Here is a 17158-nt window from a genome sequence, read left to right on the forward strand (position 1 = left end):
AAAACCCCTAAATACTTGACATTCTTATCAAAGGAGTCAGCCTGACTTTTCACAGGACTCTTCTTTTACAGTACTTATTCAAGTCCTAATTTCTTTAAAGATACTATTCCAATTTCTTCTATCTCTTTTTTGCATTAAAGTGTTTCTTTAGAACAAATGTAATTTAGTAAACGGTTGATGAAATTTATGAAACACCGATCCTGCCACCTGTAGATTTCTACTCTATTATGTTTGAAGTCAAGTCCAAATTCTAAAAAGACTGCGAGTGTTACTTATGTAATTTTACTTTTCTGTGGACTGTGATAAATATATGTGCTCAGTTTCTATTTCTTAAGAATCTTCTTTCCTACATTTTATGTATATAGTTACTGACAGCCTAAGGTAGGTAAAGCCTACAGTAATGTAGTTGCTGTAAGCACTAAGTTTACTATAAGGATTTTGTTTATCTGCACCTCCTAATAATTCATTCAGACACTGCTTCTTATAAGTCCTTCTAACTCCAACATCTTATATTCATTACCTCCACTACAATGTTGTACATTTAAAAGTTCTCTGATTTCAAAAGTTTCATTACCATGTGTACTATATAATTAGATGAATTCCATGCTGATCTATGCAAGTATGTATTAAATGCAATTTCTGAAAGCAAAAGAGAGTAAAAGAAAGCAATAAAACCAGAATTCTAGAATTTTGCTAACATAGGCAGCTCATTTAAAAGAAAACAGACTAACAAGAGCTTTAAATGCACAAAACTGCCTCCTCTTTTATGGCTTGGGGACAACAGGGAGAAAGAATTGGGTCAACAAAATTAAGTTGTTACTGGATAATAAAACTGTTATGGTTGCTGTTTCATTTTCCCTTAAAACTGCAAATCCGTGGCTTGTCTATGCAATGTTCATTTATGAATCTTCTAGGGTGCCTGCCCCATGTTTAGGTCAGGAAAGTTCAATAGAACAAACTTTCTCTTAAGGATTTGTGAGTGTTCATAGGACCAGCCACCTGAGAAGTACCTAGAGGTCATTAAATCTACCCTTATGCTTCTAATTTGTTGGGAGTTTTTCCTTTGCTTCTGAACTGTCTGCCATACTTCCTGGGTTTGAGTGTGTTTTGCCAAACATTATACAAAACAAAAGCAATAGCTTTTAATGATTATTTATTAAGAGATTAGGGACAATTCAGCAAGTTGCTCCAAAGCATTTTCAGATTTAAAATGCTGATAACATACATGCATATGTGTGTGTGTGTGTGTATGCACACATATACGTTTAGTGCCTATGTATATATCTAAGAAGAAACAGATTTATTTACTTTTCAAGGTTTTGTATTGTGGTTATAAATTCTAGATTATAACAGTAACTGCGGAATAAAGTCAAAATCTTTGATTTGATACTTTGTCATAGATGATGACCTTTTCTAAAAAGCCATTTGAATGTGGCAGCTACACAGACACTCTGGGAGGTTTTGCAAATGGTCTGAGTAAAAATGTAAAATATGGAGAGTAAGTTAAGCTTTTATTTATGCAAGCCCAGATCTACACTTCTTTTCCACAGAAGTCTCTCACTGTACACATGCAGGGTCTGGGTAGCTACCTGTTTTAATGTATTTCCATAATTTCTAATAAGACCCAGTATTGCTAGTACTGTTAAGGCTCTACATGGACAAACTAGCAACATTATGCTGGTTTATATTTTGAAAAGTTACAGCCCCAAGTGTAATTTGAATAATGCTACCCTTGTAACCAATGGAGTCAGTTGGTCCTCTTATTACTGTCTCTTTGTTAAACCATTTCCTGGTTTTGAAGTAAAAGAATTTTGATTTTACCCCTGCTTTACTGCCTCATTGATATCTCACATATCATCATTTCTTATGAAGTGAAAGCTGCTTTTTGAAACTACATGATAACATTGCCTAAGATACATTTTTTAGAGTTTAAATGCTTCATAAAATGCTGTGAATGACCCAATGGTAATACGAAAATGACATTGTGATTTCCGTGGAATGCTAGCACTCTTGAAGAGGGTGATCCAGTGAATGACCTGTGAGTTATAAAACTGTTTGAAGAGCTTTATAGCATTTGCTTACCCTTTCTGTGTCTTGATCTGGAGAATCTTTTTTTTTTTCCTTTAAATGTGCCAGTGGTACAATTTTGTTTTCTTTGTGGTATCCATATATGTTTGATTACAAGAAGAATCTTTAAAAAAATATAATTTTATTTGTTCTGGTTGCACGGAAATGTCTCATGGGAACAGCAGTAATCAATATCGGGTTTGGGTGTTCTGATTTTGCAAACTCATCTGAAATTTATATGGATTGTGGTCCAAGCTCCACATCTTACAAGGAACTAGACATCAGGCTGAGGTTTCAACACCGTTACTAGGTTAAAATAAAATCAGTCAATGGATGTTTTGCTTCCTCTTTGGGCACTGTAGGTGTCTCCTCTCAGTACCTGTCATAGTGACACTTGTGTTTAGTTATGCCTGTTGTAGGAAAAGGTAGTAATTGACTTAGATCTCTTCCTCCACAAATACAAAAAAATAGGGAGGGAGATGGAGGGAGAGGAAAATGCAAATCTGTGTGCTCCAACTTCGGTTTGATTTTACTACACACCTGACCTTTATATTAATGTGTGTTAGTAAATGTGCAGGCTGAATTCCCATAGTATACTGCTGCTGTGCTATATAGATATGAGTACAGGACAACCATATGCAAACAGGAGCATAGAAGTGATTTGTAAGGAACATGAACTCAAAGAGCAAGGAAGCTGAAGACACTTCAGTGATTGAAAGTGGTGATTTTAGAAATAGACTGGAACCAAGGAATGCTTTTATTGTTTTTTCATTGAAGGTGATTTTGCAACTCCTCGAGCTATTTTGACAGGACATGACTATGAGATCACCTGTGCTACCATTTGTGCTGAACTTGGCCTGGTAATAAGTGGTTCAAAAGGTAAGGTAGCTGTTGCCATTTCTTTCTGTTCATGAAGCTATAATCCTAATGCAAAAAGAAATATAGTCTCAGGCGGCAGAATTTATTAACTTTATGGTGATTTTATTTCTAACCGGTTTTGGTTGCTATGGAATTTGAAACCTCTTTTTAAACACATTAAAACTGAGGATTATATACATTTATTATTTAAATTATTTACCATTTACAAGAAGAGGCAACGACATCAGTTTCTCTATTATAGCCTACTGATTACTATTTCTTTTTGTTTGTTTATCCAGTGTGTAATTGCATATAGCACACAGTTCGATACAGCTCTTGACTGCCAGGACGGGGAAGAATGTGTTTTTTTATGGATAGCTTCTCAGAATGGGAAGCAAAAATTAATTTCAGGAGAAAAAGAATGCACTGTCTTGTTTGTCTGATGAAGGGTATATATAAACCACCAACTAAAATTCATCATAATTCTGTTCAGGCTCTTTGAGCTTACCTACAAAGCCTGTAATATGCCCCATTTGTGTTCTCAAAGACCTGCTTTTGGCAGGCAAATTATAAAGAATGGTGTTGATTCCATGGATGTTACCATTTTCCTATTTGCTGGTCCACAATTATTTTTAAACTCAACATTTCTTAGAATTCGGATCTTTCTGCTTTAGTGTTTCCAAAGTACGTACTTTGAGACACTTTTTCAAAGCTGGGTGTGCTCACCATATGCACCTGTGTGTGTTTCTGTCTTATGCGTGTGAACACTTGTGACTTACATACAAATCAGGTATTTGTCCAAATATATTAAAAAGTAAATATTTGGTGGATCATGTATGGGTTAAAATCTTAATATGAGAATATACATTTTTAGAGTACTTATGTATGTAAATTCATTATCCTTACTGCTGTTTGTATTTTGCAAATCTCATTTTAGGATTCAGTACATTTATTTTTGTGCTCTCAAAATCAACAAGTACCAGTTTTTTAAAAGAAAATCCACAAAAGAAGATCTGTTAGGTCTCTAATTAGTTTTGATAGATTCTCTGAAATACATTAATAAAAACTTTCAAGGGATAAGCTGTTCATTTTACTCTCTGGTACCCTTAAAGTCATAGGCTATTCACTTGAACATGGTAAAAATCATTATAATGTATTACAATAGTGATTACCTAAGTAGAAGTCATTACTTATTATATGATATATGATGTCTTTAAATGAACATGTACATCAATAACTAGAGATTTTATTCTGTCTCATTAGAAGGACCATGCCTCATTCATTCTATGAATGGAGATCTACTGAGGACATTAGAAGGTCCTAAAACATTAGAAGGTCCTGAAAACTGCCTGAGACCAAAACTTATTCAAGCTTCAAGAGAAGGCCACTGTGTCATATATTATGAAAACGGCCTCTTCTGTGTATTCAGTGTGAATGGGAGACTTCAAGCCACTATGGAAACAGATGACAAGATAAAGGTGAGTGCACTCACATGTGTGCCAAGGACTGTCACTTCCAGTATCAGGAAAAGTTGTCAGTGTTGGAGTTGTGGGGAGACTCTTTCTATAGCCAGGCCATAGAAATATCTGGTACTAGACCATGATAGCAGCATTCTGAAAAAATTGTAGTGAAGGGGACCATGTACTCCTAATAGTACTGGTTTTCATTTTAAAATACCTCTGTTCATATAGTAAGGAGTACCCTGTAGGCATTTCCTTGAACTGAAGAATGCAAATATTACTGATTGCTGACCAGGAGAAGCCAGGCTGCTTCCTTTACTTTTGAGTCTGAAGGCTGGAGGTCATTGGACATGCTGGTTTGAATGTTGGTTTTCCCTTTTTTGGCATCTCTGTCTACATTCCTTCATCTTAGCTTGAGATAGCGTGTGTTGTGCTGAGCTTCAGGAAGTTTATAGGTATGACTCTGTATCTCAACTCTTTAGCCCTTTGGCGTTTGCTGAGCAGGCAGCTAGGTTCTACATCTTTAGCTGCAAGAGACGTGGAGCAAGTCCAAAACTATACATTTTAAGCTTACAGTTTGATGGAAATTATTTTATAATACAAAAAGCAGGTCTTTTGACAGTTCCTATGAAATAGTTTCTATGAAGCAGAGCAGAACCTGCCAGCTATACTGCAGTGAAGCAAAAATGTCAAAAGAACACTCTCCTTGAATTAAAAATATTCCCACTTTTTCCTTGAATGAGGAAGAAAGGAAAGGGAAGGGAGGAAAATGAACAAGCATTACCAAATCTGCTTGAAAGTTTCAGAATGCAGCAGAGACTTGAAGCAAGATCACATTGCTGGGTCTGCATTCAGGCTACCTGAATTATCTGAAGTTACGGTCTCTATGCTGGTAGTTGTGGGCTGAGAGGCACAGAATCTCACAACGGTTGAGGCAGGAAGGGACCTCTGAAGATCATCTGGTCCAACCCTCCTGCCAAAGCAGGGCCACCTCGATCCAGTTGCCCAGGACCATTTCCAGATGGCTTTTGAATATCTCCAAGGATGGAGATTCTGCAGCCTCTCTGGGCAACCTTTGCTGGTGCTTGGTCATCCTCACAGTAAATAAGTGTTTGCTATATAAAACCTGTTTAACTATTTAACATCAGCAAGAGGAGACTTCTGTTGTTGTAAGTATATAGCAGTACTACGCCTCCAAGCTGACTTTCATATTCTGATGGAATAGCCCAGCAACTCAGCTGCTGGGATTTCCAGTGTTCTCTTGAGTTGAAAACTCTCAAAAGTTTTTCCTTGATTTGAATTAGATGTTTCAGGAAGAAAATCCTCTTCACCCTCATATTTGTTTTACAGAATTACTGAAATTCTTACAGATACTGTGCAAAATTGTCAGCATTTTAAAATTTGCACCCGTTCTTCTCTTGACTCTATTAATTCTTAAGGTAGAAGAATGTGTCAGTATATTTGAAAGAATTTTGATCTTCATTATTTTCATTTTATAACTTACATGGAACAGTGAATGCTCCATTACCACTGAAGTGTCCAAGTGTAGTTCAGCGAATTGCACTTAAAACCTTCTAAAACTCTGTCATGCACTATACTCTGTTAATCAAGCATCCCTGTGTTTTCAAAACATCAGGTACATTGGTGGTGGAATATGCAGAAATAACTCTCTGTGTAGGTCTCTTTTCCGTAGTGAGAGTGCTGGGGGCAGAGGTGAGAGGGCATTTGATTTTTGGATGCTGTGGCAGCCACAAGTATGGATTTGAGGTTGGGGAAATGAAGTAGTATGTGTATATTTCTGTCCCAAGCCATTTTTCTAAATTAATGTAGATTCTTGCTTCAATTTTTAATCTTTCTTCAATTCTGTGAAATTGCACCTTTGGCTGTCCTTGTACAAATGCTTTTGAGATTTTCAGCTTACCCTTCATCCCGGTTCTTTCCATAAAGCAAGTACATATCACAGTGTTTTCTCTTTTTACAATAATAATGTTGATAATCTGTCACTTTCAGTTGTGATTATATTGTCAGCTAGGCCAGCAAATCTGTAAAATATCTAGAAATCCCTTGCCAGCTAAAACAATTTCTGTAGTGTTTCAGTCAGTACCCACAGCTTTAGGAATGTTGCTAGAGGCAATGGAGTTCCGCTCTCTGTGGGCCAGAATTACGTATGTACAGGGGTTTGGGTTTTATTGTGTTTTGTTTTGTTTTCTTTCTCTCCCAGTGGTCCCAGTTGGGCTTTACGCTTAAACAACCTACGGCGTCTTTCCCAGTGCTTCTGCACTATATCATGTTAGAAGGCAAGTGGCAACTGCATGATTAAAGTAGGGGCATTTAAAATTAATAGTACCTACCCATGGGCTGTGCTGACAAACACTTTTTGTTGCTTATTGCTCAAACAGGATAGAAAAGGGAAGGAAAAGATCCTAAGTGTTGAATTTGTAATGTAAAATTCTAGTTCCTATTTTCTTATGGTCATAAGCGTTGAATTTGTAATGTAACATTCCAATTTCTATTTTCCTAGCTCATTATGGACCAGTATTTCAGAATATTTTTGACAAAACTAGCAGTTTTCAACAGGGATGTTCGGAACAACGTTCTGATTTTCTTTCTGGTATTTTTGTGCTAGAAAACTGCTTAAAAAATTTCAGACGCTCTGGGGAAATTCAGGGTCAAATCAATGCCTTCCACCTGTTTTTGTTTTAAATACTGTATTGCTCAGTGGAGCTTAGGCATATCACAGTACATCTACCATGTAATGTTTAGATATCTTAATGAATAACTTAACTCTAAATAGTCTGCTTGTTCTGAGAAGTAAAGTTATTTTACCCTAAACAAAGACTGTATGCTGTTTCACCCAGAGGAACCAATTTATTTTCCTTTCCTGAGTCTGTTTTGAAATGTGGAAGTGCCCACAAGACTCCTGCTGCTGTAAGCCAGAGCTGTCACAGTGTCAGCTCTGCCTTTTTACAGAGCACTGCCTTTCAAAAATCCGAGATGTTAAAAGGGATTTGTGCAAAGTTTTGAGACTTTCCAAGGAAATACAAGTCAGAAATACAGCTTTTAGAACATTGCTGAAGTTGTGTGCTTTGGGGATTGTTTGAGAGTCTGAAGCTTGTGCTGTGAGAAAGATTAGTTGCAGAGTTGTTTCAGTTTCATACCTAGCAGAATCGTAGATAAACTACGCTGGGGAAAAACAGAACAGTAAAATTGATTCATGTCGTCTTCTATACCAGTTGGAGTACTTGGGAGTAAAAGCATCCTTTCGTTTGTTAAATCTTGAAGGGCATGTCATGAAACTGAAATGTTGACAGGGTGACCTTTTTCTTCCATTCATTCCTTCATTCATACATATATATACACATATATAGGCAAGTGGCTGAGAAATTTATTAATAAACAAGAAAAATAAATAAATCAACATCTTGTCTTCGTGACAAGCCCATGACTTAGTGAAATTGCATAGGTATTAGTAAGGGTTCAAAGCCCATACTTTATTTAATCAAAAGATCACAAAACCTACTGCATTTTGCAGGTAGTGGAAGAGTTAAAGATTAATGGCTTTAATTTGCCTTTTAATATAGCATTTCTTCAGTAAAAGCCTCAAGTATAAAATTCAAGTGAACCATGACCATAAGGTTAATGGATTTTCATCAGCTGAATTTTATAAGTGTAGCAAATAATTATTTGTCACGGTCTTCATTGCAATTTGAAAATACCCTTAGGAGACTGCCATTGCTATAGAGAAGAAAACCACCCTATATTGATTTTTGCTTCTAATGAATAATCTTTTTAATAATTGTGTGTGGTGTATTAGGTCTCATGATCATCTACTCAGTGCATGCAAGTTCTAGATAATTTTCACAGTCTTATCTCAGTTTGTTTTCTACCTCTTTCTTACTGAGTTACTATACTTTTCTAAGAAGGTCTTTAAATGACTTTTCAGGCTCCTTGGGGCTGTGCTTTGGGAGGTGCTTAGCATATTTCTGTAGGCTGGTAGAAAAAAAATCACAGAAGCAATTTTTGGTTTGCACATTTGTTTTTTGGGGGGAGAAGCTTCAGCTCAGAATACTAAACTGTAACCTTGGTTAGTATTCAGTTTTCCATACTTAAATATGGTTGAAAGAAACCTCCATGTATTCTGCTTTATTGTGTCTAAATTTACATGTATGTGGTGTTATCTTAATTCAAAACACAACTGGAATAGGCTTATCATATTTTTTTTTCAGTGTTACAATATTTTGATTACAGTATGTTTGTATTTCAATTACTTTCATTTTAAAGTTACCGTGTGAAATAAAATTTTAGCAATGTGATTCATTCTGATTGCTTGGGAGTCGTTGCAATAAACACTCAAAATTTATAATATAATACAGAAACTCCATCTTAATGTAAGCGTTGCACATCATATAATTCTTAAAGGATATATTTGACATCATAGAGTACAGCAATACAAAAAATACAGATGTGCAATATGTCTGACTTTAATTATTGCTGTTCACAAAGCAGTATCTTATGTACGCTGAATATTTTGGTTTCTAGGCCTGTCAGCAGTCTGTATAAACACTTTAATGTTGCATGAACGTAACATTTTTGTGTTTTAGATTCTCTCATTTTTGTTTCGCATGCGCTACAAATTCTGTATATTAAAAAACCAGCAACTTCTTTTTCCTGAGGAATTTAAAATCACAGTATGTTACAGGTTTTGCATATTGAAAAGCTGTAGAAGTAGAGACTACAAGTACCAAAATACTTGCAGACTTCAGCAGAGAGATATGTTTGCAAGATCCTGTCTTCAGTTCTTTCTACTGTTTCCTAAATTTAAATCTGTAAGCTGGAATTTTGCTCATAGACAATCATCTTGAGGCAATTTCCTTGCCTTCCAGTGATGATGTTTTAGTTAAAGTGGATCAATCTATTTGTGTGTGTTTGGAATTTAAAAGCTACTGCTCTGAATATCCTCCATTTTTACATTGTTCTATTGAAGAGTTTTGTGGCTCCCTGCCTTGAGTCAAGGAGCTGAAATTTAGCATGAATGTGCAGGATGTGTATTTTGTTGAAAAGCTGCCCAAATTTAGCTGATTCACAAAGCTCAGGTTAAATGCATTCAGTAGATAAGTGCTTAGCATCTACATTCTGTACTGACCACTCACAAGAGCAACAGGAAAGGAGGAGTAGAGGTGGGAATGTAGAAACTTGTCCGACTGGGAGAAGACAAGAAGAGGCAGAAAAGAGTGAAGAAAAAATAGGAATTGAAAGTAGGAGTAATGGAGTGAAGGATTAGGTAGGATCAGGAGTTTAATACTAGATAACTAGTGCTTCATAGTATCAAAGTTCCTCATTTTCTGTTTGATAACAGCAAATCATCCAGCAAACAACTAGCAAAGTTGTTTCTCGCCCTTCCATGTGCTCAAATGAAGAAGGTGATAGGCTGCTGCTGTGCTGAGTATTGCATGCAAAAATAAAAGGAGAGAGCAGAGAAGGGAAAAAACCAGAAGACAAGCTGGGGAACAGAAGTCAGAAAGAACTGAGAAGAGGCATCTGGAAACAGGAGAGCATAGGAAAAGCCTTGGGCTTACAGGAGTTATTAAATGGTCCATTATTAATGGGCAGAGATACACTTTCTGATATTCCTGATCCTGTGACTGTGGGTGCTGGGGAGCCCAAGGGGAAGGGAGTGCAGAGTGGCCAGCCTCAGCATCTCCTGCTGCCATGGTTGGCTAGGGTATCACTTATCTTAATAAAAATTCGAGTTCAGTTCTCTTAAATCACATTTTGGTTAATTTAAACTGGCAAAATCTCACCTTAAGAAATATTTCTCATGCTTCCAGTCATCTTAATATCCGACAGTATCATCTGGCATAGTCATCAGGTAACTGAGGAAAGTTGCTGTTCTTCCAGGTACTCAATATATCATGATTTTTCTATCAGCACATGAGAAATACTGAAATAGATTGAAGACTCCTGGTTTCAAGAAGTCTTCACTTCAATCATATCCCATCTTGCTTCATGATCTGGATCCCAAATAAAGATTTCAAATGAGATTTGCCATCAGTCCCCATGATGCATGCAAAATCAGGGTGTAAGCCATCCAATTTGTGACAGGCAGTTTCAGGATAGGTGATGAAAGGAAACACAGTCTCTCTTAAGAGGGGTGGATCATTATCTTAATCCAGAGCAGGAATCTAAAAATGCTGGTCTAAATTATTTCTATTAATTTGTATAATTTCAGTTCCCTCCATCATTCAGCCTTTTGCCAGAGGGAAAAGGAGGATTGCTTCTGCTAGGCTAGCATTAAAGACCCTCAGGGAATGTCAGGTACTATATTTTAATGCCAGTGCTGCTGGATCTTGTAAATCTAGCTAATTAGAAAAGTAAATTTCTTTAGCTGACTTCATGTTAGATCCTTGGAGTATGGAATAAATCACAGGTGAGGTAAAACTCAACTAGTGACATCTAGTGTATTAAAGAGATTTGTGCATAGTAATGTTAATTCTATTGCTGGGTCGAATAACATAACAATAATGTTGCTTCCCAAAAGCTTGTATTGATATCAAGTCTCCCTAGACATTTAGCTGCCAATATGAAACTTTTCATGAAAGTAAAAGAGGGGGAGTAAGAGCAACACGTAATTATCTGACAAATATCCATGTGATTTTCCCTCAGGCAATTCAGCTGAGTCGAGATGGACAGTATCTGCTTACAGGTGGAGACAATGGAGTTGTCATGGTATGGCAGATGTGGGACCTCAAGCAGCTTTTTGCTTACCCAGGGTGTGATGCTGGAATCCGATCCATGGCCCTGTCCTACGACCAAAGGTTAGAGCAGAGTCTGGTCTTCATGAGAAGTTCAAAAAAATATATACTTACAATTAAATTGCATTTTTGTTTTTCTTCTGATTTTGATTTTCTATGGATCACAGACCCTGGTGATTATACTGAGAGTTCTGTGCTTGCATAAGTTTCTTTCTAGCACATCATATTTAGGGCAGATAATCTTTTTCAGGATTTCAACTCTTGGGGGAATGAAGAGAGATTCAAGAAAACTTACTTTGGCACACTTTCAAGACGGGTTGAGTTGTTGGCCTGTGCCAGTGACAGTGTGGGTCACGTGGAGGTGGAAGGTTACATATGTGCTTTTCATGTTCCTTCCTTCACTTACGATACAAATCACATTCCTAATTCCAGATCTTGATGTTAAAAATAGAACAGTTAGAATAGTTGCACAATAAGATTCCCTCCACAGATCCATATTTTGCTAAAGCAAATATTAAATTTCTTTTCTAGAAAAGTTATTTTATCCACATAAAGCGTGACCATCCTTGAAGATTCCTTCTACTGAAGGCAATGAGTTAATACTTTTACTGCATTTTTACACTACACTTTTCAATGCAGCTGTACTTAAAAGTTCTCTGTGTTTTTTTCACAAAAGTATTGTTTGTTTGTAAGATGTTTACCATTTCATTAGTACACTTTTAGCTTGCGGGCTAGAAATTTGTTTGCTTTGGTGTGGAGTTCCTGTGTACTTTTCAAGCAGATTTGGCTCCTAAATCCCTTAGGAATGTCTACACTGTGCATTAAAGCATATTGCTGAGGCTCTTAACCTTCCAGTTACTGAAGTCCAAACTGAATGTTTTAACGTTTTTACCTGGACTACATTTCTAAAACTTACATTAAATTATTTTTTTAAAAATCCAAGCAAGCCAAATCTGTGAAAATTATTCAACTTCTTCTTGTTAAGCATAATTAGAGATTACAGGCATTTTGGAAGAAACAGTTTTCCATTAAAAAGCCCCTGCTGTTAAAAATATTTCAAAATCTGGAGTTACAGCAGTTGAATTTTAGACCTCTGAAATGTATAAAATTTTGCATTTAGAGAATCTTTAAGCTGTAATTAATGGCTTATCAACATAATCTTTGCATGTCAATAAACAAATTTAATATGGGCATCTATAAATTTATCCATGTGCTCAAGTTAGGAACCTATTCACTTTGGGTTTGAAGACAGAGAAACTCAGAAGAGATTTACTCAGAGTATTTTACTGAGTAATTACAGGTAGTTGCTCAGAGTAATTTATTTGGTATGCATTAATGTATGTGTTTGAGTGACTACATAAAAAGACATTTTAACCTAATACAAAAGCAATAAAAATGGTGCTCTTGAAATAGTGTGATACTATCAAAATGCAGTGTTTCGATGATCTCATATTTAGTCTTTGTTTTGAAGGATAAATTACAGCTTTTTACTTTGAACTTTTTTTAATTCTGAGGCTTTTTTCCTAAAATGCCAGAATTTTATACGTCCTCATACTTTTGATTTTTGTAAAACTTCAGTATGAGACAGTAGAAAAGATGATATAGAAACTTGTAATTGTGTGCTATGTCAGGGTCATGGCTTTTCAAACAGATCTAAATGATCTCTAGTAGTAGGCCAAGGGTAAGGTATTTAGACAGAAAGAGTGCCTCAGTGGGAAAGCACAGTGATTGCTTTCAGGAACTCTCAAAACAATCAAAGCCTTCAGATTGCTTTCAAAACCCAAATGCTGACATTTCCAGCTGAAGTCCTGAGCCCACATCCAATTCCTTCATGTAGATCATGTGCTTAAATGGGGGAGGCGAATCTGAAATGACCACTTCTGCGAGCCGTCCTTCACTTTGCCGCTTCACCAGGGCTTCATCCCCCTCCAATATCCCCCAAAAACCAACCAAGCAAGCCAGGGAATTATCCCAGGAAATCTGAAGTGGGCTTGCAGGACAGTGATAACCAATTCTGTTTAACTCTCAGTTGTAGCTTTAGGTTGACCATACAGACTGTTGTGTGGTGTTTTGTATGTTTTGTGATCCATGAATCTGTTGGAGGTGGTGCAGATGGCAGTTTTACTCAAATCCAGCTCAAGATGGATTTGGAAGCCCAAGATGGAGGAGCCTAAAGCCAGACTTTTCTGGTATGTGGAGCACTTCCAGCTCCAGCTGTCTTCGGTGGAAGGTGGTCGTTGCCTCAGGTTCTCGTGCCTACATTGATGTAACTCTTTGGTGTGTCGACACATACAGTGCTGAGGGATCTGGTGGAGTTGAGAACGGTCAGGGTGAGGTTCATGGTTGGAGTGGAGGAGCTTCAAGGGCTTTTCCAACCCAGATGATTCTGTGATTCTGTATATCGAGGTGGTTCACTAACAAACACGGTCTTGTGCTTTCCTTAGGTGTATAATGACTGGCATGGCGTCTGGGAGCATAGTGGTTTTCTACAATGATTTCAATCGTTGGCACCACGAGTATCAAACCAGATACTGATCTTCACAGCGACCACGCTTAGCGCCGAGGTGGGCAGTTGTTGTCAGGAGGAAACTGAACACAGCACGCCTCCCTTGGTGTCCTGCCACAACTTTGTTCCTTATAAATAGCTATATTACATCTGAATGTAACTTAAATTTGCTGGAAGAAGCAACCTATTTTTTAAAGTTAATTGCTATTTTTGTAGACCTTGCTTGACTTTTTTGGGGGAAAGGCAAAGAAGCAGAAAAATGGCTGCTGGGTTCTGTAGTTAAAAATCTATATTTTTAGTCATAATGAGAAGTCTATTTTGATCCCTGTATGTAAAAGAAACCTAAAGTAAAGATGGTTAAAACTCACATTCTAGCTATATTATGAAGAAACGGATTTTCCATCTGAAGCTTTATCTATAACCCTGAGGAATATATGATTTTAACATAATGGAAATGTTCGAGGAATTTCAATCTGTGCTATCTGTACCCCACTTTGTCTCATACTTTTCCAAATGATTGTACTACATCAGCACTGAAGTTTCTGGGAATCAATGGTAATATTTAAATTATGGTTAATGTAATTTTAAACTTTGCAAATTGTTTCCATCAATGTTACTATTCAAGCATGTTTCTAGGCCTAGACTATTAGTTCTTTTTTAGTTGTATGTTTTGTGCATTTAAGAGAGAGAAATCGGGAATGGAGTTTGTGTTACATCAAGTGTGAATCCTTCTAGTTTGTACCTGGCATCTCCTTCAAAGCACACCAAAATGTGGATTGTTCCTCTATATCAGAAAGGCTATTTTGAAGACCTTAAACTCAAATTAGAAACCCACAGAGGCAGGTATTTTTTTAATAGGTGCAAGTACCAAAGCACACTTCTGCTGCTTGACTGTGAAAGCACTAAAAAGGCCGGTGTTTGCTGGTGTGCAGCCTCTATACAGCAGCAGAAGCACTAGACTTGCAGGCAACTTTCTATTGTTTTTTTCTCAGAACTAGCCCCTGCAGTACTGTAGCACATGCCATATTCCTTTTCTGCGTATAGCAACAATATCTTTTATATTTTGCTATCACCAAATCCAGTCAGATCCTGCCCAATCATATTAAATTACCTCTTTCTTTTAGGAAATGACAAATAATTTATACTAAGGAACAATAAGTTATTTTGGTGTTGCACAAATCTACTTTTCTACAAGATTGCTGTGCAGAACTCTGTGAAAAATATTTGTGAAAAGAACTGTTATTGTTTTGTGAGTCTGTACTGCAGAAAAATCTTCTTTGTATGTTGTGAACTAAATGAGTTTAAATTTACATTCCATATCTGTATTGATACATACATTTCTCTAGCTGCCTACTAGAGCAGTTCCTGTTTTTTCTAAGCATTTAACTACTATCTCTTTCAGTAAAGATTTGGAATGAGAAAATACAGTTTGCGTGAAGAAATTAAATAAAATTACATTTGTAATTGAGAGCTTCAGTAGAGTACTGAGTTCTTGTGATTCAATGTATATTCACAATAGAGGAAACAGGTACTAATGTGTGTAAAGTACTCTTGGTGTTCATGCAATGGTGACTGAGTTTTCTGTGCTTTCTACATTTTTATACGGATGTGGGTATCAGTAGAGTTACATTTTTATGTTTTGTGTACCAGAAGGATGATCTGATTAAGCAAAAGGCTATAGTTGTCATGTCTGCGGTAAGTGCCCAGGGTAACATTTTTTATGCAAAACTTGTACTTCACACTTCCTTAAGTTCAACAATGTTCATAGCCTTGTATCAGAAGATTTTGGGGAGGAAATTGTTATGCTCTTGAAGTGCAATTTGCATTTGTCTCAAGCCAGGCGTGGGTTTCCTAGGCTAGGTGGAGGGAAAAAAAAAAAACAAACAAAGGTGTATTTTGCCAAATGGAAATCCTGAAATTCTTCTCTTTATTGTCTCCTGCTGACTTAGGAAGCACTTTATTATTGATAGAAGAGCAAGCCTGTGCAGACGCCACCATTCTGGGCTGCTTTGCTGGTGGCTTTGGTGCATAGGACAGGACATACCCCTCCTTCCACAGGTAAAGGGGCGTAGCTCACGCACCGCCCCCGGGGGGGGCAGCCTGGCACTTGGGATCTCAGCTTAGCTGAACTAGTCCAAGTCACACTCTTAGCGATGAGGTGGTGAAAACAGGTTGAATTTCCAACTTATTCAGGTATTTGTTAGTCTATTCAGGGCAGCACCAGTGTCAAATGGATTGCCTGAAAACTCTTTAATCAACAGGTGCCAGGTATTAACCTGCAGCTGGGCCTCAGCTAGCTGTTATTTGCAGAATATTCCTGAAAAGAGGGAGCTAAGTCCTCTATTTCCTCAAGAATTCAGAGGGAGCATTTATGAACAGCATTTTTTTTTGTGACAGTCCAGACTTTCTTCTTTTCTGGTAAGTTCAAATGGACGTGACATTGGCTGTGGTTTGGAAAAGTGGAAAGCAGTGTTTGCTGCTGCTGAGAGCAAGGCTGGTCAGTCCTGCAGTTTGGTTTGTGGGGAAATACTTAGTGTAAGCATCTTGAAATCCCTTCCATTTTGTGAAAATTGCTAATATAAATGCTGTAGCATCTGGCAAGATGTGATAGTGTCATCAGAGTACAGGGGGGTGATCCCATCCCTAGTCCTGCTGGCCACACTATTGCTGATACAAGCCAGGATACCATTGGCCTTCTTGGACACCTGGGCCATATTCAGGTGGCTGTTGACCAACACCCCCAGGTCCTTTTCCACCGGGCAGCTCTCCAGCCATTCCTCCCCAAGCCTGTAGCGCTGCTGGGGGTTGTTGTGACCCAAGTGCAGGACCCAGCACTGAGCCTTGTTGAACCTCTGTGTTGGATTTGTGTGTGTGGTGGGGTTTTGGTAGTGGGGAAAGGGGCTACAGTGGTGGCCCCTGGGAGAATCAAGAACAGAAGCAACAGCTGAAGAAAAACTTCTTGGTGGATGGCTGCATGGCAGCTTGCTTCTGCAGTCCCTACCTCAGTGGTTTTTTTTACAATGCTAATTTAGTTTAAGAACAAAACAAAAACCCCCCTAGAAAGCATTCCTCTGACAGAAGAGCTCAACTAGATACATATTTGTATGCATTAGATACTGAAACTGATTGCAGTAGGAGTGTTTCATTTGCTTGCCTTTTTTTAATCTTAAAAAAAATCAGTTTTACTCAACCAGCATTTTGGATAGGTTCCTAGTTTTGTGCATTTCTGTTGCTTTCCAATTGCTGTTTGAATGTAGCTTGAAAGAGAGTAAATGTGAAGTATGATTTCCCATTTTAAAACTGTTCCAAACAAAGATCATTGATAAATATGCAAATTTATATAAAAGTAAATAAATACTTCAGCAACATTATCAATCAGTGACTACTTGGGGGGAAGAAAGATATGCAAACCAGGCTTAAATGAGACTTTTAAAATAAAAAATTTCCTGCTTGCTGCACAAATTTATTGGTTTAGCCTGAGATGACCAAAATCATTTCTGCAGATAGGAATTGGAA

The 17158-nt window shown here is 37.4% G+C and overlaps 1 protein-coding gene across 9 annotated transcripts in view; it reads left to right on the forward strand.

Annotated features, from left to right (window-relative positions):
• The window catches only part of LRBA (LPS responsive beige-like anchor protein), a 424097-nt gene extending 408987 nt beyond the window's left edge, over positions 1-15110 (forward strand). For all 9 annotated transcript variants that reach the window (XM_074867473.1, XM_074867476.1, XM_074867474.1 and 6 more), the window contains 4 exons: positions 2845-2946; positions 4189-4403; positions 11048-11199; positions 13581-15110. In XM_074867473.1, the coding sequence (XP_074723574.1) occupies positions 2845-2946; positions 4189-4403; positions 11048-11199; positions 13581-13671 (560 nt within the window). In that variant the 3' untranslated portion in view covers positions 13672-15110. The remainder of the gene's footprint in view (positions 1-2844; positions 2947-4188; positions 4404-11047; positions 11200-13580) is intronic.
• The last annotated feature ends 2048 nt before the right edge of the window (positions 15111-17158 follow it).

Source organism: Strix uralensis, chromosome 4, assembly GCF_047716275.1.
Source record: "Strix uralensis isolate ZFMK-TIS-50842 chromosome 4, bStrUra1, whole genome shotgun sequence".
Classification (NCBI taxonomy): Eukaryota; Metazoa; Chordata; class Aves; order Strigiformes; family Strigidae; genus Strix; species Strix uralensis.